At 43.6% G+C, this 22410-nt stretch overlaps 1 protein-coding gene across 1 annotated transcript in view; it reads right to left on the reverse strand.

Moving 5' to 3' along the window:
- The window catches only part of PAK1 (p21 (RAC1) activated kinase 1), a 130245-nt gene that overhangs the window by 45240 nt on the left and 62595 nt on the right, over positions 1 to 22410 (reverse strand). The window contains exons 2-5 of the mRNA XM_074981206.1: positions 11896 to 12100; positions 4250 to 4350; positions 3516 to 3663; positions 1213 to 1250 (exon numbers count right to left, since the gene is read on the reverse strand). Of these exons, the coding sequence (XP_074837307.1) occupies positions 1213 to 1250; positions 3516 to 3663; positions 4250 to 4350; positions 11896 to 12085 (477 nt within the window). The 5' untranslated portion in view covers positions 12086 to 12100. The remainder of the gene's footprint in view (positions 1 to 1212; positions 1251 to 3515; positions 3664 to 4249; positions 4351 to 11895; positions 12101 to 22410) is intronic.

Below are 22410 nucleotides of genomic sequence, written 5' to 3' on the forward strand. Positions count from 1 at the left end.
TGTTTTGGATTCGTTTTTAGTTTTGATTGTTCTGTTCCCACCAGTTCTTTAGAGCTGGCAGAGGGACATTAATATGTTGATATTAAACTAACATTTCCTTTGAAAAAGTTTGAATTTAGCTGCCCGTAAGTCTCCACCCTCCCTCCTGCATTCAAATACTGAGGGGCACCACCTTCATCAAAATTTAAGGACCCCAGTTCTGCCCACTGCTCAACATTACCTGAGGAGGTTCTGACTAAGACAAATTAGTAAGGTCAGGCTGCTGAGCTCCTCACAGAATCAGGTCCAGTATCAACAGCCTGGCAAGATGACAGCTTCCTGATTCCTCATTACATTAGCACTGCCAAACTGTGTAAGTTACTAGTAACAGACACAATTTTACAAGAGGAAACAGTTAAATGAGGCTTACAAAGTACGCTTTTCTTTTCCTTTTTAGGGCAGCATCTACCTAGCTGCATAGGGATACACTGTCTCTGTATGAAAAGATAGCCTACTCTCTCCAGAGAAAGGTATTGTAATGAGGCAATACAAGTTGATGATAGAACTTTTATGTATTTGTACGTTATTCTATTTAGTCCTTTGTGTGCTTGCTTACTTCACACACACCCACACACCATACAGAGAGCAAGACTTTTCAGTTGGATCTTCTCTGTAAAAGGATGCGTTGAATGTGTTCTGTAATGGCTGGAGTACAGAACAAGAGAAGACCTTTCATTTTATTTGCCAAGATTAGTTTAGTTAATCATGAACAGTGGCTCACTAATCAGACCCTGCAAGCAAATAATTAAGTTTGGCCAAATCATACACATTTATTGATACCTGATAAAAAGCAGGCTGGCTTTCATTTTCCAGGTTACCTTGCATAAGGAAAAACTGCCATTCACTAATGCAGAGTCCAGAAATAGATCTGTTCCCATGAACTCAGCAATATTTGCTAATGAAAAAAATCAGTTGGAATATAAAGCAACAAACTCAGTAGCAGAGAGCTTACAGGGAAAGGAAAATAAACATGGGTACACCAGAACAACAGGCACCCCAATTTTTAAAAGTTAAGACAACAATTAATGCTGCTTAGCCACATTTTGGGTAGCTTAGAAGTGAAAGAGGATGTTGAAATCAAATATAAAAGTGCATCTGCAGCTGTAGTTTTATTGTAGGTGCATTTGCAAAGTAAGATTATAACAAAATTAATAAAAGGAATGAAAAGCTCACCAATGTGTTTGATGAACTGTACTCCTCTGCAGATTTGTCTGAAAACAAACAGAACAGAGACAATAGGAAGTATGATAAATTACTCGTACAGTGGCTAGCACACCTGGGCAGCAATACCAACCCACTGTGACTGTCACTTCTCCTAACAACTCTCACGCTAAACAGAGGATAAGAGAAAGGAAGTGTTATCCCCATTTCACAGATATGCAATCATGGCACAGAGTGATCAAGGGAGTTAAGTGACTTGTCCTGTATCATATAGATCAGGAGTCAGCAACCTTTCTGAGGCAGAGTGCCAAAATTCGACCTTTTGACTTCTATGTGTGGTCCAAGTGCTGGTGATACTTTTTAAAGCCACTAATAATCCTATTTACAATAGCTTCATTCATAAATAAATGAAGATGCAGAGCTTTACCGGGTAGGTGGTGGTTGGTAGCATTAGCTGCTCATCTGTTAATCCACAGGTGGCCTGGCTTTGAGCAAGCTCACAGCTGCATGGGGGACAAAGGGTGGGGCTGAGCTCCTGCCTCGTGTGCTGATGAAAATAGGCTCTCGTACCACTCTTGGCACCCATGCCAGGGGGTTGCTGGCCCCTGATAGAGAGAGTCTGATGCAGAACCAGGGATTTAGCCCAGATCTCCTGGCTCACAGTCCAGTGCCTTAGCAATAAGACACTCAAACTGGTATACTGAGTCCCATTAACACAATGGAGAGCCCAAGTTTACTAAGAGGTGTTTTCCTTCAACATTTGGCCTCTAAGGAATGCAGGGTTAGCAGGCTTACCACTTTAAAAATAAAAGGAGGGTGACAGAGCATTGCCTTAGAGCAGGCTCAAAGTACGGTTCCATCTGTTCCATTCCTTGTTTTTGTCCCACTACAAATGTGACTCCTTTTGTTTTGGAGGGTCCAGAAATGCTTTCCAAGATATGCATATCACTTCACCCAGAGCTGGAGTGTAGCCACGTCAGACGCTGAGCCACTACCAGAAGCGTTTGGCGGGAAACAAGCTTGTGACCTTTAGCTCCAAAAGCCCGTGCCTCTACTCCACGAGTTAAAGGTGTATCTCCATTAGCTAGCGTAATGCCTACAGGCAGAACTGAACCTTGGACCTCTGGAGCTTAGTGACTGAGTCTCAACGCTTGAGCTAAAGGCCAGCGGCCTCTCAGCTAAGGCTGCAGAGGAGACTCATTCTCCCTCTGTAAGTGGTCTCAGTGCTGCTACATGGGACAATGAACCACACCCAGTAGGTGGCGGGGCGGGGGGGTGGGGGTTACACTCGCCACCAGAACAGATTCTCCTCCTCTGTGCAAACCAGCCTGCGCTGCGGGCACACCGCACGCAGACAGTGCTTTAGGAGGGCTTTTCCAGAGGGGTGAAAATGAGTGCAGAAGCACTCAAGAATCTAAGGGACACAGACATGAGGCGGGGGAAGCCATTACAAATTGCAAGACATCGCTTGCATCCCTGACCAGGTTTGAAAACAGTGCTCAGAACCATGACTTCCCAGCCCCAACCTCACACGCCGCAGAAGTGCATCAAGCATTTCAAATCCAATTAAGCTTAAGAGAACACAAGTCTATTTTTCAAGATTTCTGACTTTTTTGGGTCGCAACCCAGGAGTGATATATGGCTTGAATAAAGGAACGAGGCTATCTAAAACACTGCAACTATAAGGCGGCAAATTCCCTGCTCCCTGGGATAAGAAGGTGCAGTCTCCCGGAGCTGTGTCCTAGGGACACACAAGCAAGCTGCCCTCTCCATAATGTACACAATGCACCTCTCTTAAATCCATCCAATAACGGAAGCTGGTGCAGAATTTAGCTGCCTTCTCTGACTTGGAAGTCAGTCCTGAGCATCATGATCTGCCTCCTGATTTCCAGGTGTTGATTTTAGTCTATAAAGCACTGCCTGTTTTGAGATCTGCTCATCTTACAGACTTCCCCATTCATAGCTGCAGCAGTTTGTCCAAGAGATAAGAGGAAACATTTGAGCTGGATTTTAAAAGGAAAGAAGCTGCTGGCAGAGCAGAAGAAAACTGCATTCTCTTTGTAAAACTACCTTGCAAGGTGTTTTGGCATTTTGGGTTATTTTAGTCTTTAAAAGAAAAATCATAAAACCATAGGGTTGGAAGAGACCTTAGGAGGTTATAAAGTCCAAACCCCTGCTCAAAGCAGGACCAACCCTAACTCAATCATCCCAGTCAGGACTTTGCCAAGCCAGGACTTTAAAAAAAGCAAAGCAAAAACACAAGGACTTATCAGAGGGTCACACTAGGTAAAACAGAGTGGGAGATTACCACATACCTGTGAAACTCATGTACTTCTGACTGTTGGAGGTCTTTTTGGAATTGTAGAACTCCAGTACATCCAGCACAGCTTGGGGATTTTTCTTCTGTTCCGATTTGGTGATGTTGGAGGTCTGCAATAACCGAGCCCACTGCTCTGGCATACCCTGTGAGAGACACTCCAAGCAATTATCACCACTGCTATGAATGGTTCTCAAACCGTCGGGCAGGACCCCATTTTTATGAGATCACCAGGGCTGGCATTTGTTTATGGAGTAATGCCTCCCTCATAGTATGCCCACAGCCGTTGCCAGCCCCACTCCTCTGGGCAGCAGAAACTACGTGGGCACATGATGGATATTGAGGCTTCTTTTTTGCTTTCCAGTCATTTTTTTACAGTAAGCAAAAGAAATCTGCAGAGGCGCTTGCACTCTGCACATACGCAGGGGTGCAGAATTCCCACAGGAATCGTCTAGTCCATCTTGTGCTAGCAGTCAGAATAGATGATCATCATGGTTCCTTCTGGCCTTACTTTATGAAGACTCTATGCCTCTGACGAAGTGGGTCTTTGCCCACGAAAGCTTATGCTCCAATAATTCTTTGGTCTATAAGGTGCCACCAGACTTTTCATTGTTTTTGAGGATACCGACTAGCATTGGTACCTCTCTGATACTTTATGAAGAGGTGAATACACCCCATCTTCACTAATGATTAACCACTACCTAATCCTCTTTTCTTGCCAGAATTGCTTACCGTGAATTCTCCTGTAACAGCATCAAATCCAACATGAATTGTGTGTTCAAAATCCGAAGGAAGGGAAATTTCTGGCCGCTCTTTCTCCTTCTTTTTATTGGCTATGGAAGAGAGAGAAACCGACAAGAATAAAAAAAACTTCCATAGCAGTTCACAGTGCATCCTCCGCAACCAAATCCACACTGAAAACACAGGATCTATGAGATGGATTCTGACCCCACATTGATAAAGCTTTACAGTATGGGACAACCATGTTCAAGTCAGATTTCCTGGTACTTGGATTTGTAATCCACAAAGGGTGCAGAGAGGGTGACTAGTCAGCACACAGATTAAACAGTTTTCTAGCTGCTGTCTTGTCATCTTCAAAGCAAACGCTACTCAGCTACTTAAACAGATGCTGCTCTTCACAGTATTCATAAAAACAAAATGGAGGGTTTAAAGATATCCACCTACCCTAAAAGCCACCATTTTAATCCACTACATTGCAAACTTAGATGCTGCAAACACATATAACATGTGTTTTAAGTTTAATCAGGCAGTCTCACTTGAGTCCTATGTTCATAAGGTCAGACTCTGCTTTAAGTTAGACCCATAAAAGTCCACAGTAATGTTACAAATGTTAATGGAGTTACACCATATTTTATAAAACTGCAATAACAGAGCAGTGCCAGGTCTAGAGTCTTAAGGGTTTGTCTAAAACAACATTAAGTCCTTGGGTTTTCCAGTGTAAGTGAAGAGTGAGTTAAATATGGACAGCTTTGGAAAATGGAGGAATAAGAGAAGGGCAGAAGGAACACTGAAGGAGCCCACATGGGGAGGGAAGCTTGGAGGAACCAGAAGCATCTCCTGGTTTGCAGATGTTGAGCCTCTGCAGCATGCAGGCCAAACAATGAGGGAACTAGCTGCTGCAGGGAGCTAGAATAAAGAGAAAGCTACAAGCTGCCAGCAGGGAGAAGGAAAGCGAGACAAAGGGACACTGAGAAAACCAATAGATCAAGGAGGCTCAGTAATTCTAAGACAGCTGAAATCCTTTGACTGGATCCCATTGCACCAGTGAGCGACCATGTGAATTAGAGCAGTACAAAATGCTAGAACATTTACTGCCTCAAATTCATGGCACAGAACTTTCTGGCTTCTATATTTAGGCCTGCTGAATGTCAGGATATCTTGATAAACACCTCAAGTTTGCATCTCTAGGGATATAACTTTTCACTAATCAACATCTCCAGCATAATGAGCAAACAGCATAATGAGCAAGTCAAACTTCTCCGATGATTGCAGTGATGGCTTCCATATTAAATATAAAAATGCATATTCAAGAAGCAGCCTTAATAAACACGGCTGTAGCTTGTCTGCACCTCAGTTACGCTGACTGGTAAACAATTTTTCAATAATGAATTAAATAATTTAATTGCGGCTACTGCATTACAAATTCACAGCCCCCTCTCAAGACCCAGCTCTCATCCAGAGATTAACTCAAGGATAGCACTAGGTTCATTCATTAGTAAAAAGGATTGTGCCTTATATGCATATAGGCCTTGAATTGTAGTCTTTGCTGGAAATCTATTGACTCTTTCAGTGCCCATATAACTGAAGCGAATAACCACGTGGGCTTATGGTTGTAACACTGGTCCATCCCCAAAGCGTCTGCATCCTACTGCTTGTTGATGTGACACAGACGGGGGGGAAGTTATGTCTAAAATTAGATTGTAAATGAGCTGAGACAACCACCAAGGTCCTGCTTCTAATCTCACTTCATTTGTGCCATTCCTCACCAACGTGAACACGATTAGAATCAAGCCCCACATTTTTCTATTTGTCCAGGACTGTGTCTAAACTAGCTCCCAGCTTCGAAGGGAGCATGGTAAGTAGGGTGTCGGGGATTACTAATGAAGTGCTGCGGTGCATATGCAGCACTTCATTAAGCTAATTCTCCCCAGCAGCAACTTCAAAGCGGCAAACATTTGAGGAGTAAAGGGACTTTGAAGTAGCCTGGGCACTTCAAAGTACCGGCGGGTTCGCCGCAGCTACATGCAAGCCAGCACTTCAAAGTCTGCCGCTTCGAAGATGCCATGGGGGAGAATTAGCTTAATGAAGTGCTGCATATGAACCGCAGCACTTCATCAGTAATCTCCCGACACCCTACTTACCATGCTCCCATCGAAGCTGGGAGCTAGTGTAGACACAGCCCAGGTGATCCACACACACAGTTTTGAAGAAGTTTTAACTACTTCAAGATGTGGTTGAAATAAACAGGCACTTGAATCCTTGCATATGCTTCATTATTCTTAGCATATATGATCTTGAACAAAGCTGGGAAGCAGATTTCAAAGTACAAATGGATTAAAATATTAATATTATACTTGCTTTTCACTGATGATACTGTATCTCACAGAATGAGGTACAGGCTAAGAAGGATTAAAGGTGCTGCCAACCTTGCTCCAAACTTTAATCCCACTTCATAATCTTTATGGATCACTTACGATGGGCCTTGCAATAGCCCATATCAGACAATAGGAAGCCTTTTATGACTCTCAGAAAAACAAACAACAAAACAGTCTTCCTAGAAACACGCATCTATTGTTGATTTATTTCCATTCATGTCCCACTAGATTGTAAGGCTCTGAGGAATAAAGATAAACTCAAGTGTATGCTTGGAAAATTTGCAGTGAGTGGCCATGATTGCATTCACAGATGGAACATTAATATATATTAATATAATATATTTTTAATAATTGGAGATACCCATCTCCTAGAACTGGAAGGGACCTTGGGAGGTCACCTAGTCCAGTCCCCTGCCCTCTTGGCAGGACCAAGCACCATCTCTGACATCTATTTGCCCCAATCCCTAAATAGCCTCCACAAGGATTTAATTCACAACCCTGGGTTTAGCAGGCCAATGATCAAACCACCAAGCTATCCCTCCCCTGTAATGCAGGAATCTATTTACTACTGGAATCCATCTTGATTTAAGACTTATAGTTTGGCTGCTGAGAGCTTGACTATACTTAGCCAGAGGTTGATGCTCCGAGGGTTGATTTAGTAGGTCTATTAGGGACGCGTTATATTGACCCCTTGTTGCTCTCCTGTCGACTCCAGTGCTGCTTGGGGTTGCGAAGAGTGAGGGAAGTCAAAATAGAATTTCTCCCATAGACCTGCCACTGTGGAGATGCTGCAGAAATTTGGCTTAATGTATGTTGACTCCAGTTAGACTACTGACATAGCTGGAGTTGCATATCTTAAAATCGACTTTCTCTGCGTCACCTGGAGTAGATGAAGAACTAATTCAGGTAAGATATCATCTCTACTCTGATGGAACTTCATAAAGACAGTACAGCCCTGGTGCATTCAGGAGTAGGCCTGATCAAGTTTAGATTATATAATAGTTTTTATGCGTGTGCATGTATCCATCCATCCATCCCTCCCTCCCTCTCTCTTACGAACTGAGGCCTGCAAAAGGTAATATTGGCAAATACTTTGGTATCCAGTCATCATAACAATTATGCAAAAAATCTCTTCATTGATTAAATGAGCTGAATGTGAGGGTGGGTTGATGGCTTCTCATTTGCACTGCTGTGCCTGCTATATGGCTGCCATAGCACTGCCTACTGAAATGCCAGGGATGCAAGACGTGTTTCAGTTGACTTGTTCAAACAGCTTAGGACAAGGTGGTAAGATGACTTCAGATTCTGTTGGGTGACTATGGAGCTGCCTGTGTTAGAGCTCCATCTTAGAATACCACGGAGCTCTGGCATTGTGTTGCTAGGTTCTGGCCTTGTTACTGATTAGTACAGCTCCTGACACTTAAAAGAACATACCCTTCATGGCGAAGGGGCCTCATGCCTGGGCATGCTGATCCACAGCTTCATTGCCTCCACTAAGAATTGTAGGTGCTCAGCATCTCTTGGGAGACATGAGTTAGCAGGAAAGGCCATTACTGCCTTGGAATTCTCAGCCAAGATTTGTGAGCTAGCAAGTCCCTCTTATACTGAGAGAAAATTACTGGTTTCATACAAGGAACACCTCTGACCCAAAGCCTGGCATATTGCAAGAAAATCTTGCTAGGTCATGAAAGGTTACTAACGCATGTGTGGATGCGCACCACCAATAACACCACATGCTGCCAGTGGCGGGTGGCTGTGAGCGCTCTGCTAATCTTCTGGGCAGCACCTGAATCTCTCCTGACTGGCCACCCAAGCTCTCAGATTACTGGCATGGGCAAAGATTCTCTTTTGCTTGAAGGCTAGCATCTTGGAATGTCTACAAGAAGCCAACCACCACTGACATCAATGGTGGCCTGCCCTTTGACTTCAAAGTTGGAGCTGGATCACACTACCAATGAAAAGAGAACCCAGCGCTGCCAAAGTACCACATTACACCACTCCTCCTTTTCCTCAGCTCCCACTTTTGGACGGAAAACAATAATGTCAGCATAGAAACAGACCTGGCAGCTTAACTCTTTAAAGGTAAGTACAGTAGTCCCTCAAGTTATGCAAGGGTTGTGTTCCCAAGCACCCTCATGTAACTCAAATTTTGTGTAAGTTGGAGGTAGCTTTTTCCCAGTGGAATGCACATTCTTCAGCCGGGGAAGCAGCAGGAGCACCTGGAGCTCCTTTTGAAAGGCAAGTCCTGGGGTTTGGGAGAAGAGGGGGGAGTTGGGGAGGGTTAAGCCTGGCGGTCAGTTAGGGTTGCAGAAGGGGGCAGGGGGGTGGAATTGTGCCAGAGCCACGCAGCCCAGTGAGGGTGTGAGCCAAAGCCACGGTGGGGGGGGAGGGCGTGGGAGTCAGATCCAGAGCCGCGCAGATGGGTGGGGTGAGCCTGGGCCACACAGGGGGCAGTTTGAACTGGAGTTTCACGGGGGGGGGCGTTGAACTGGGGCCATGTGGGGTGGGGAGTGTTGAATGGGGGCCATGTGGGGCCACGGGGGTTGAGCCAGGGCCACAGGCAACAGGATTTTGAGTTGTGCTTATTGCAGGTTGCACTTGATTCGCATTAACGCAAGTTAAGCGCAAGTGGAAATCACACATTTTTAGGGATTAACGGACACAGATAGTGGTTAGCCAACAAGACCACAACAGCCAATAGTGAGGATACTAGACAACTGCCAGAAACAAACACCACAGAAGGCAGAGATCCTGAAAGTTTCTTTGGCAAAACTTACATAACCTCAAAAGCGCCATTATATTGTCACTACCAGTTGGTACAAAAGAATTAAGTATCTAGCACTCAGATACCATGCATTTTACTTACCATGATGTACACAGTGGGTAGAGAGAAATCTTGGCCAGTTTAAAAATAAAGTAGACAAAGACTTCATCAAAGTTCAAGAGCATGACAGGCAAATGGGCGATAGGGAAACATTACAGACATGTTATAACATCCGGGGCTTATTTTTGCCTAACTGCCTGTGAGCTAACTCGCTTTTAACCAAGTGCTTTGCTTTGCGTTCACGTTAGTTGCATCACAGTGCATCCTTAACATACCTACACCACTACAGGAGATGGATATCTCGTATAGTGCAAACTGTCTACTTACCAGAACAAATTAAAATGCATAAACGGCAATTAAGTTAAGTTATGCTTCAACTACAGAATTATGATTAGTCCTCTCCTTCGAGCAAGGATTTAGGAGCCTGACTCCTTACTGAAAAAATGAAAACAAAAATCAGAGAATTTGCCTCTTCATATAAAAATGAGAGAAAGAGCCCAGATGCTGTGGTGATGCACACTATAAATTCTTTAAAAAAGACTGAAAGAAAGATGGACTCCTTTTAAAAGAAAAAAAAAAGATTAAATAGAGCTATAAAAGGAAGCCACACAGATTAAGGACTGGAGAATTTCTTGCATCGCTGCCATGGCGTCCTGAGATAAATGTGCAATCTTCGAAATATACTAATGGTAGAAATTAAAATTGCATGTATAGTACATCAGTTCTGTCCCCTATTCCCATCTTGCCAATTACATTCCTTATTATTGCTGAAAGAATTCATTCAATACACGTTAATGTGAAAGAAGTAATAAAGATAGATTATTTTTAGCACTGGACAATGTTGGATCAAAAATTCTAAAATAGAATAGGATGACAAAGTTAGACATTAAGTTCTTCAGGGCAAAGGTCAATCAGTACAGTGTTTCTCAAACAGGGGTATGCTGCCCTTGGGGATACTCTGAGGTCTTCCGGGGGCACATTAACTCATCTAGATATTTGCCTAGTTTTACTATAGGCTGCATAAAAACAGTAGTAAAGTAAGTACAATTTTAAAAGTTCATTCAGATGATAACTTGTTTCTACTGCTCCATATGCCTTATGCTGAAATGTAAGTACAATATTTCTGTTCCAGTGCATTTATTTGATAATAAGACAGTAGAAAGTCAGCACATTTTCAGTATTAGTCTTCTGTGATACCTTGGCACGGATTTGTAAGTAGGTACCTTTTAAGTGAGGTGTAACTTGGTGGTACACAAAACAAATCTGACTCCTGCAAAGGGAACAGTAATCTGGACAGGTTGAGTGGTGCTTGTTTCAAGACCTCAGGTGACCTTCGGACAGGGGTGTCCAAACTTTTTTCATCAGAGGCCACGCTGAAATGTTTTGTGTGTTCCCACGTGGGGGTTGAACACAAAATAGCTCCAAACCACCCCTGCCCCGCCCCAGGCTTAGACCCCTCGCAGCCCCAAACCACCCCTCCACCCCCAGCCTTAAACTCCCTGCAGCCCCAAAGTATCCCATGCCCACTCCCAGGCTTAACTCCCCCGAGCCCCAAACCACCCCCCAGCCTCCATCCTTAAACCCTCTACAGCCAGTCCCAGCCTTAACTTCCCTCCTCACAGTCCCAAACCACTATGCCACCGTCCCTGCATCTCAGCTGGGGCTCTGTCCCTGTGGCTGGCAGTGGTTTTGCACCCTGGCCACCGGAGCTCTGCAGCAGCTGGCCCCACCAGCAGGATAAAAAGGGATCTGTGGGCTGGATTCAACCCACGGGCTGCCTGTGGGACACCCCTGCCTTAGAACCATGCTTCTCAACCTGTGGTACGGTACAGAGAAGTCCAGGGGTACTTACTTTCTTTTTTTTTTCTTTTTTTTCTTAAAAAAGGGGTTATTTATTTTAAAAAAGGGGGGAAGAAACACTGACTTAGTAATACATGAGAGGACTCATGATAAATGATCTTTCAGGCATACTTGCACTCTTCCAGCCTGCTGTCAGTTTCATCAAAAGAGGCCCTTGTACTGTGGTTGCAAAAAAACTAAAAACAACACCCCCCAGGGTGGGGGAGAAATACCCTCACTGAAATTTGAAAAGACAGCTCAGACAGGCCATTAGATCAGGGACATTCCCATTTTTAAGGGATAGAGTCACTGTAATCAGAGATGTCAGAGAAACACACACACCTAATTTAACAATCAAGAGATTATTAGGTGCATTGTGAGGGGAGTGGCATGAATTATTAGAAAAAAAGATACCCAGCTAACCACCACAGGCAGGCCATTTTTCCAACAGAGCCAATACAATTTTATGGGACATATTAGCCCTTGTAAACTGTCCATTAAATTTCCTTACCAAAAAAAAAAAAAAAAAAAAAAAAAAAAGACATCATTCCCCAGTAACATGCAGAGAGAAAACAGTAGTAAAGATGAAAACACTGTACTTTTGTCTCCTGGCAATATAGATCGGTAAAATCGATCTCGCTTTTTCTTTTCTTCAGGGTTCGGGGGCAAAGGTTTCGAGCCATGGTTTAAAGTCCCGGTGTCCTTGCTTCCAGATCCAATCATAGTGCTGGTATTTCTCATGGGAGGGGCTGGAGGCTTGTCTTCAGCTTCAGTGCCATTATTAGACATCTTCAGCAAAAGGAGCTGTTAACAGGACCAGGAAAAGAGAAAAAATTACTTTTGCACATTTTTAATTACAGTTGCAAATTGAGCCTTCAAATGAATCAGCTTTGCCTTTTTAGCTTGTGTTGATTACCTGCAGCTAACAAACTTACATAAAAAATTCTTCTGGAGGCCAGTGAATGGTCCCATTGAAGTGAATGCCAAAATTCCCATTGATTCACTCAAAAGAAAAGCAGTCTTGTAGCACTTTAAAGACTAACAAAATGATGAGGTTTCATGGGCCAGACTCACTCCTTCAGATCTGGAAAATTCTGATAAAAGTAAACTGACAACGAGAAGGTAACAGAAAGATAGAAAAAAATTAAATGAAAACTAACAAAACAACTCATAGGACAGGGGTGCAAAAGGAGGAAAAAAATTATTTACTGCATGTGTCTTAAATTAAGTATTTCTGTGGCAATCTTAATCCTGGAACTTTTCCCTGCAACAAACGCCACTGCCAACTCTGTCCACATATTTACTCTGGAGACACCATCACTGGACCTAACCACATCACTTACACAATCAGAGGCTCATACTCCTGTACCTCCACTAATGTGATATATGCCATTGTGTGCCAGTAATGCCCATCTGCTATGTATATTGGACAGAATGAATGGACACAAATCAGACATTAGGAATCTGAACATACATAAACCTGTCAGTGAGCATTTCAATGGTGCAGGCTGTAATATTCAAGACCTGAAAACCTTAAACAAAGAGACTTTTAACACCAGATTACAATGGGAGACATCTGAATTTGGAGTTCATTCTCAAGTTCGATACTTCACACCTAGATCTCAACAGAGATAGCAATTACCTTACACATTACAAGGACAGTTTCCCCATCTTTGATATTTGTAGTGATCTCAGACAATTCACTTAATTCAATACACACTTGCGGTATGTAATTTTCTTCCCCCCACTCCCTCTTTTGTCCCCCCTCCTTCTGTCTTATGTAGCTGATTTCTCAGTTTTCATTTAATTTTTTTTCTATATTTCTGTTAAATTCTTGTCATGTTAGTTTACTTTCATCAGAATTTCCAGACCTGAAGAAGTGGGTCTGTCCCACAAAAACTCATCACCTAATAAATCATTTTGCTAATCTCTAAAGTGCTACAGGACTGCTTTTTTGTTTAGTGAAGATACAGACTAACACGGAAGCCTCTCTGTAACCACTGATTCACTGGCAATCAGCACTGGACCTCAGAACACAAATCTGAATCTGATCAAAATGATTTCCCATATAGACATAAAGTTTAAAGGTTCTTTCAGCATTATTGACCATTATACACAGCCTTTCTAGTGGTATTTCATTTCATTGAGCTGCATAATAAAAAGCACACAGTAACTTCATATAAATTATCCTTTGAGCGCAGATTCAAAGGGAGAAGCTAGTACATGCAGAACACCCCATTAACAGCGCAATTAATTCATTCCTTTCCCCAAGGGAGAGCAAACACAATCCCTATATTGCCCAACTAACTGCAAATAGAGCTGAAAACAAAATGATCATCTCTAGCTACAAAACAAACCAATCCTATTCCACATAATAAACAGATAACGCCCCCAACTTCACAAACAGAAATTAGGTCTCCTGGATTGATTCTTTTGCTTGGCAGCAGACTCTGCCACTAGGAAAAGGCCAACTCCAAACAGTGATAAAATAAAATCAGAGCAAAGTTAGTTTATAAATATCTAATCTTTGATTTGTTCCAGCAAATGAAGGATTCTTGCAGGGACTTGGAACAAAGCTACGGTAACACTGCAGAGTTTACAGCAGTGCAGCCACGCTGATGCACTTGTGACACTGTACCAGTGCTAGTAAAACGCTCTAAGCCAACAAGTGAGAGCTCTCCCTTGGCTTGGTTACTCCAACCACCATGAGTGGCAGTAGCTACATTCTGCCGACATAGCCACTGGTGCAGGCAATGCCATGTGAGCGTAATTGACGTCGCTCTGAGAGGTGGTTTAATCTCACCTGAGCAATGTAAATTATGCTGACGTGAGCTGTAGTGTAGACATACCCTATGAAAGCCACTTTCCAGCAGAAAGCATCAAAGCAAAACTTAAATGATCTGTCTGGAAATCACAGCATAGCCTGAGGGACACTTTCAAGGCTTCCCCCACGATCCTAATTTCCAGAAATACTGCCACTCCGCACCTCTGAGAGTCAGGCCCTAGGCCTATGTTTTCAAGAATGGCTGCTGATTTTGAGTGTCTCCTCCTGGACATTGTAAAATGTAGCTGTAACCCACACACCTAGGGATGTGGTTCACTGTCCCATGTAGTAGCACCTAGACCACCTACACAGAGAAAGAATCAGCCTCCTCTAAAGCCCTCACTGAGAGCCACCTGCCTCTTAACTCAAACTGTAGAGAGTCCTATAGTAAGCTCCAGGGGTCCCAGGTTCAAGTCCACCTGTGGGCAGTTACCTAGACACCTTGGTCCACCACATTCACTGAGACTTATGGAGGCTGACTGCAGAACTGGAACCTGAGTAAGCCAAATCACACCAAGCCAAGGTATTATGCCTCATTTACCATATTTAACATAGTGGTGGCAGATCCCATAATGGGTTCCTATGCAGAACTCATGCTTGTAGAAATGGAATTTGTTTAAAAAGAGTCTCATTTGAACAGCAGGGAGTAACTTTTGGCAGCCAGTTAAGGCTTTTCAGCTTTCCATTGCCTGGACGTGTTCCAGCCTCTACCTCCTGCCTCTCCTCTTCTTCAGGTCACTGGCCGTCAGTCCCATGCCTTTCCCCAGTGTGAAAATGAGCCAGAGCAAAAACAAAAGCTGACAGCTGGAGAGGCAGAGACCAGGAGCTGCATAAGAAGTTTGGGGAATTTCTTTTGATACAAACTAAAATGCACCAGTAACTTTGACAGCCACCAGTGAGTAAAGATGCTGTTTGACATGAAAACACCAGAGACGGTGCTTATACTGAGCTGCTCTGGGGACAGCAGCATCTCTGATGCCTACAAAATTAGCAGCTCAACTTGATCGGACTGAAACAGGAAAAGGAACAAGCACAAGCTGCCATGCGGAGATGCTGGAGAAGTCCTGGGTTTGCCGCATTAACACACCTATGGATCAGGAGGAAGGATGTTACCAAGAGTTTGTTAGACAAAGACAGAAAAGAAAGAGACATGGAGGTTAATGTCAATAGCTGCCTATTTGCCACTCTTACGAGCAGCAGCCACTCTTGGTCAATGCCACCTTTGTCCCACTCATCCCAGGTCAGTAAATGTCTGGGGGGTAAAGGGTGGAGGTGTGGACGATCAAGCTTTTCCCTACAGTTCAGCCTCCTGACTACTAGGAACTACGTAAACTCTTTCATATCCAGCATTCCATCATCCACAACTCTCAAATAACCAGTATTTTAACCATATGGAAATTTTAAGTTACGTGTTCCATAAGTACAGTATAGCGAGAGTAAATACAAATAAACACAGCAAACACAGTATGAGTTCACAGTGTACGATACTACTTTTAAAAACAACAACAAGTCCTGTGGCACCTTATAGACTAACAGATATTTGGCACATAAGCTCTTGTAGGCAAAGCCCCGCTCAGTCAGATGCATGAGTGGGGGGTTCCAGAGGAAGGTTTAAAGAGGGAGTCCCGGTCAAGAGGAGGGCCAGACTTGACAAGGTCTGTTCAGTCACACAGAGTGTGGCCCATTATCCCATTTCCTCAGTGACTGAACAGACCTTCTCAGCTCTGGCCCTCCTCTTGACGGGGACAGAATCACAGGGCTGGAAGGAACCTCAGGAGGTCATCTAGTCCAGCCTCCTGCTTTAAGCAGGATCAACCCCCACTAAGTCATCCCAGCCAGGGCTTTGTCCAGCGGGACTTAAAAACCTCAAGGGATGGAGAATCCACCACCTCTCTAGGCAACGCATTCCACTGCCTCACCACCCGCCTAGTGAAGTAGTTTTTCCTAATATCTAACCTACACCTCCCCCTCTTCAACTTCAGACCATTACTCCTTGTTCTGCCATCTGACACCACTGAGAACAGTTTCTCATCCTCCTTTTTAGAGCTCCCCTTCAGGAAGCTGAAGGCTGCTATTAAATCACCTCTAAGTCTTCTCTTCTGTAAATTAAACAAGCCCAAATCCCTCAGCCTATCCTCACAGGTCTTGTGCTCCAGAGCCTTAATCATTTTTGTTGCCCTTCGCTGAACCTGCTCCAGCAAATCCACATCCTTTTTATACTGGGGGGCCCAAAACTGGACACAATATTCCAGATGTGGCCTCACCAGTGCCGAATAAAGAGGAATAACTACTTCTCTAGATCTGCTCGAAATGCTCCTCCTAATGCGCCCTAGTATGCCATTAGCCTTCTTGGCTACAAGGGCACACTGTTTACTCATATCCAGCCTTTCATCCACCATAACCCCTAAGTCCCTTCCCATCCTACTGCTGCTGACTCCCTCCTTTTCATAAGCCCATATATTTAAACCCTCCTCTGGAACCCCCAGCTCATGCATCTGATGAAGCAGGTCTTTGCCCATGAAAGCTTATGCTCCAAAATATCTGTTAGTCTATAAGGTGCCACAGGACTTCTTGGTGTTTTTGAAGATACAGACTAACACAGCTACCCCTTTAATACTACTGTTGTTGATGAAGTACTCTGTGTACATTTTTGTTTGTTTCTTACTACAGTAAATCCTTGATTTAATGGACTAATGGGGGGAAGGGTGTCCATTAATCCTGACAGTTAAAAACAAAAGCCAGGTACTCACCAGACTGCAGCCACTGGAAGCGGAACTGCTGGAGCCTGCTGCACTGCTGAAACTAACACACCGTGCCTGGGACCCCGCCACATAGCTGTAGGGGCCTGCCGCGTGCGGCTGGAGGAGAACCACCACCACCAGAGTTGCCACACGCTCCTCCCACCAGGGTTGGAGCATGTATGCGAGTGCCATCGGCCTGCATACGCACCCCACCTCTGGTGAGAGGAGCAGGGGCGACTCTGGAGAAGGAGGTGTGCGGCTCCTCCAGGCAGCAGTGGTCAGCCCCTTAACTTTTTCTGAGGGAGAGGCTGCGGGTGGTTAGGATTTTACGGGCCTGGCGGACTTCAGGAACAATGGGGCTGTTCATTGTTCCCAAAGTCCGCTAAATTGCAGTCCATAAAATCGAGGGTTTACTGTTATCTGATCTTCTTCTTCAGTGTTATGTATTGCTGGGTATACCTCTCTATTCTTCAGAATATATGAATATCCAGCAGCCTCCCGGCCCCAGGGCTGACGGATGTGAAAGAGTTGAGCAGACTCCCCCTTGCTGAGCTCACATGCAGCACTCTGCCACGGAACAGCGAGAAAGGAGAGGCAGCAAACGCCAGCCGTCCCCCTCACTCACTCCTCTCCTGCCACACTGGAAGGGACGCAGGGCCAGAGAGATGACCAAAAGAAACAGAAAAGGGAACTGAGAAGAGCTCAGGGGGTGGGGGTGGAGAAGGACCTCTGAGGGTCCAACTGGTGGAAACAGTGAGGAGAAAGAACCATATGGTGGCAAGAGAGACAGTGGTGAAGAGGGGAAACAACTCAGAGTGGGAGATGGGATTCCTAGGCTTTATTTCCAGTTCTGCCACTCATGTGCAGTGCAAATCCAGAGAGTTCACTTCAACTACATGTGCTTCCATTTGCCCATCTATAAAATGGGGATAATACCCCCTTCCTCACAGGTAGCTGGAAGCAGTTCAAGAGCCTTGAATGGAAGGAGCTAGTGGAGTGACAGTTACAGCTATTTTATTAAGTGAGAGGAAACTTGGGTGATCAGTAAACTTACGTGCACCCTGGGTGAAGAACCCCCCACCACCACCACCAGCGGCATTGCTGAACAACGAAAAAGTTATTCACACCTACTTGAGAACTTGCAGCCCTAACCTAAGCAACACACACAGTGGATTCCTCCTGTTATTCAAGTCACCCAAACCCTTCCTTGAGATTCCCACCAATCAGCATAATTAAAATCTACACTTCCCGGGCTCTTGCAGCCAGCATACAGAATGCCTGTGGCCAGCTTCCTTCCTCCCCACCGCACTTACAGAGCGAGTGGTGGGGAACTGAGACACATTCCAAACCACAAGTTACGGGGTTTGTTATCAGGATTGAAGGTCCCAGTATCTTCCATGGCTTCTCAGGGAACCTCTTGGGAAAGCCTCGCGGATTCCAGCAGCTCCCCTCTAGCAGCCACGTTCTACATGCATGCACTTCAGGTAGTGTTTTCAGAAATTTGGGACAGCAATATAGGATGTTTACGTACATGAAACTGAACGAAAACCCACACATTCTGAAATCCGAAAGAGCCACAGTCCACGGGACAGGGACTCTAGACATTCGTTGTTATCAGCCCCCTTCTGAGCTCAGGTTTTGCAGGACAGGAAAGATACTAGAGAGGAGTACTCAGACATGCATCTTCTTAGAGTATGCACAATGTGCCTCAGGGGTATGTCTCCAGGATTCGTTACTGAATTTGACCAGCTGGTTTGAACATTAACTTCCCTGAGCCAGGCCAGGTACTGACAGCGAGTGTGACTAACACTGATCCATGTAGGAGTTATTTTGAAAGTGTCAGGAGGGGGCATTCACCCCATCAAAGTGAAGCATCCAGGCAAATTACAGATTGAACCTCAAACCTCCAGCACCCTCAGAACCAGTGCCAGATGAGAAAATTTGCTGAACAACGAGAGGTCAATATATTCTAGCACATTACTAACACTTCCACTGTTAACTGGGCTCTTAGAAGACATTTAGGGTAAATTACAGCTAAATAACAGTGCAGAACACTGCGAGCCAGGAATACTGGCCTTAAACAAACAATGAAACCACAGGAAACTTGGTCACACCCAAGATAAGTGGTTGTCTGGCCAACTAAAATCATGTCCGATTATAGAGTTTGCTGGATTAGAGAGGATCAACCTGTATTTTCTTACCATGACAATCTGCAGCTGGCTCCACTGCCCTTTCCACCTTATTTGCACTCTGCTTGAATTCCAGTAGTACCAGTAAATACTTGCTTTCAGCAAACCACCAGTGTCAGATCTCCATTACATGAAAGTGAGTCACTCAATAATCTCTGCTCTAAGCAGCCTCAGTTGCAAAAACCAATCAAAGTAACACCAAGCATCTGAATTTCCTTTACTTTTCACAGACCTAAGATTTGTCTGTTCACGATGGCAGAACACGCCACAAAAAACTGATTTTACATTTCTACGGCACAACTAAGAACAACCCAGCAAATGAACCTTTCAGCTGAAGATAAATGAGGGATGCATCTTAGATACAGATTCAGTTTCCTCAATTCCCATATATTAAAATACCAACACTCAGACCAAATCCCACAGTCACCACTAGAAAGGCATCTCCAGAGTCTAAAGCAATTGTTTCTGTGGTCAGCCTGGAACATTAAAAGTCAGCAGTACACAGCACTCTTGAAAATACACTGTAGTATATACTACAAATAGTAAGAAGCTTTTGTCAGCCATGAGTCCAAAAGACATTCAATGAGTGCATTTGTGTCCCGTCTACATGACTGACTATGAGTGGAAGAGAAGGCAAACCAAGAGCCCTTCTCTCCAACACACATTTGACACGATCTTCTTCCTGAGAGCAGAATTTTACCCTTCCCAGATACTGTTCTTTTGGTTTCCAAAAACCCTGCATCTAAAATTACCTAGACCAGTGTTTCCCAAACTGCATTCTGCAGAACACTGCTGTTCCATGCAATGTGAATAGGTGTTCCATGAAAAAAAAAAAAGTAAGCTAGTGATATTTTTCTTTCTACAATATTAAATAAGCAATTATGAGTGGATCAAAAATACTAAGGCATTTGAATGGCATTTAGATTGTAGGTATGTTCGGATTTATAACTCATTCATAATAGTTTAATTGTTCTTATGCGACACGTGCAGAGACAGAGATGCAAAACCACTCTTCCCATTAAAAAACAAACCTGTCAATTGTTACTTATTTTTATTTTCAGGTAATTCTCTGTAAAAATAACAAATTTATAAAAACACAAATTTTAAAAATATTTCTCCATACCTAATTTTTTTTCATTTCTTTTTTATAATTTTTTTAAGCTTTAAAGAAGGGCAGTCCTTTTTTGAACAATATTGTTCTTTCTATATTGCTACGAAAGAAAGGCACTAACCATCCTTCTTTCAGCTGTTTGGTTTTTTTTGGGGGGGCGTTGTACTTAAATTTTTAATGTTTATACTTAATTATAGGATTGTTAACCCTCCTCCTATCAGAAGGCCATTCAATGTTCATTCAGATGATCTTCTCTTATTTTTCGTCCTTTGTAAAATAAGACATCTAAAAAACCCCCTAACTCTTAAATCAACTTCTGAACGTTACGGCTGTGTCTACACTATCCAAAAAACTTTGAAATGGCCATGCAAATGGCCATTGTGAAGTTTACTAATGAAGCACTGAAATACATATTCAGCGCCTCATTAGAATGCAGGCGGCTGCGGCACTTCGAAATTGACGTGGCTCGTCCAGAGGGGGCTCCTTTTCTAAAGGACCCTGGCCACTTCGAAGTCCCCTTATTCCTATCTGCTCATAGGAATAAGGGGACTTCGAAGTTGCCAGGGTCCTTTCGAAAAGGAGCCCCATCTGGACAAGCTGTGTGGCTGTGAGCCACGTCAATTTCGAAGTGCCACAGCTGCCCGCATTCTAATGAGGTGCTGAATATGTATTTCAGTGCTTCATTAGTAAACTTCAAAATGGCCACTTGCATGGCCATTTCGAAGTGTTTGGCTAGTGTAGATGTAGCCTACATGTAGCAATTTTTTGGTATGAATTTCCCCACCCCACCAACCAGCATGTATATGTTCTGTCAATATCTTCCAAGTCCAAAAGTGTTCCGGGGCCAAATTAATTTGGGAAACGCTGACCTAGACAGATTTATAATTTCTCCCAATTTGTTTTAAACAGATACTGGCCCAAACCACAAAGGTCACGTCTGGAGATGAACTTTCCTCAACTTTGGTGATGTCTGAATCTGGGAGTTTTTGGTTTAGATCTTACCTCTACTTTTACAACTTATGTGTCGTTTGGGTCAAGGTCTGTTTCTTACAACTTCAGTCTACAAGACCTAGCACAATGTAGCTCTAATCTCAAATGGCGTCTCTCTTTCCAATATATTTGTAATATAATTAAAAAGTAATAGATTTACCCTAATTAAAAACAAAATGAGGCCATCTAATAGAAATTCTGCATTGAAAAATTATGCTGCATAAACAATGTTTTCCCTTGGAAAGGCAAGTCCCTTTATGTTGATGTGCCCACACACTGAACATCAAACTGGATTACATTTTCTTGTAGTATTTTTCTTTAGCAAAACTAATTGCTAAAGAGAAAGCAATTAGAGGAAAGGTCAGTATTCTAGGTGAAAGGGACCCTGAAGTAGATGTCATAAACACAACTATGTCTGCGGCATAGTGATTGCTGGAGTCAACATGAAACTCAAAAGAGCCATCTATAATTCATGCTGAGAATAAGTCACTGTAACTTCTATGAAATAAACTATACTGAACAAAAAAAAAATTAGCTCAGCAGTTATTCTCTCAACAAGAGCAAAATTTTAATTGCTTCTGAAGCTCTGTTTTCTCACTGTTACCATGACTGTTGGTCAGGTTGACCAGATCCAAAAACAAAGTAGTCTCAACTGTTAAGCTGATTACAATCTCGTTACGCATTTTACCTCTGTGTCAACATTCCTGTTATATGCTGATCCACGACAATATAACCGATCCAAGGAGTGTACACACACAGAGTCTCTTTCTTCCTAATTCAGTCAATTGTTCCTACAACTGAGAAAGTGGGGGAGCGAAGACATAGTACTGCTGCGACACACACTGTGCTGGGATGTGCTAAGTGGGGGATATTCTCTCCAGATGTATCATGCCCTGGCCTGAAGAATCACAATGAATTGTCACATGGAGTTTGCTGCCTGATATCAACACAGGACACACTCGCTCACTGGGCCATTATAAATCTCCATTGACACTTAATTACATCCCCGTGGGAGGATGAGGCTGTATGGAACCTTTGGGAAAAGGGACACAGACCCGCCTCCTGGGGCTGTCCAACACAGCCGTGTCTCCTTCCCTTGTCAAGCACATGATTACTGGTGGCCAGATTTGAGGGGGAGTGGGGAGGGAGAGGGAACAAATGGACAAGGAAGACACATGCTACTCACAGATATGGGAGGATGGACAACCAAATGTAAAAGATAATTACCAAGCACTTATTACAGAGCCAGATATTGTAGT

This window comes from Carettochelys insculpta, chromosome 1 (genome assembly GCF_033958435.1).
Source record: "Carettochelys insculpta isolate YL-2023 chromosome 1, ASM3395843v1, whole genome shotgun sequence".
Lineage (NCBI taxonomy): Eukaryota > Metazoa > Chordata > Testudines > Carettochelyidae > Carettochelys > Carettochelys insculpta.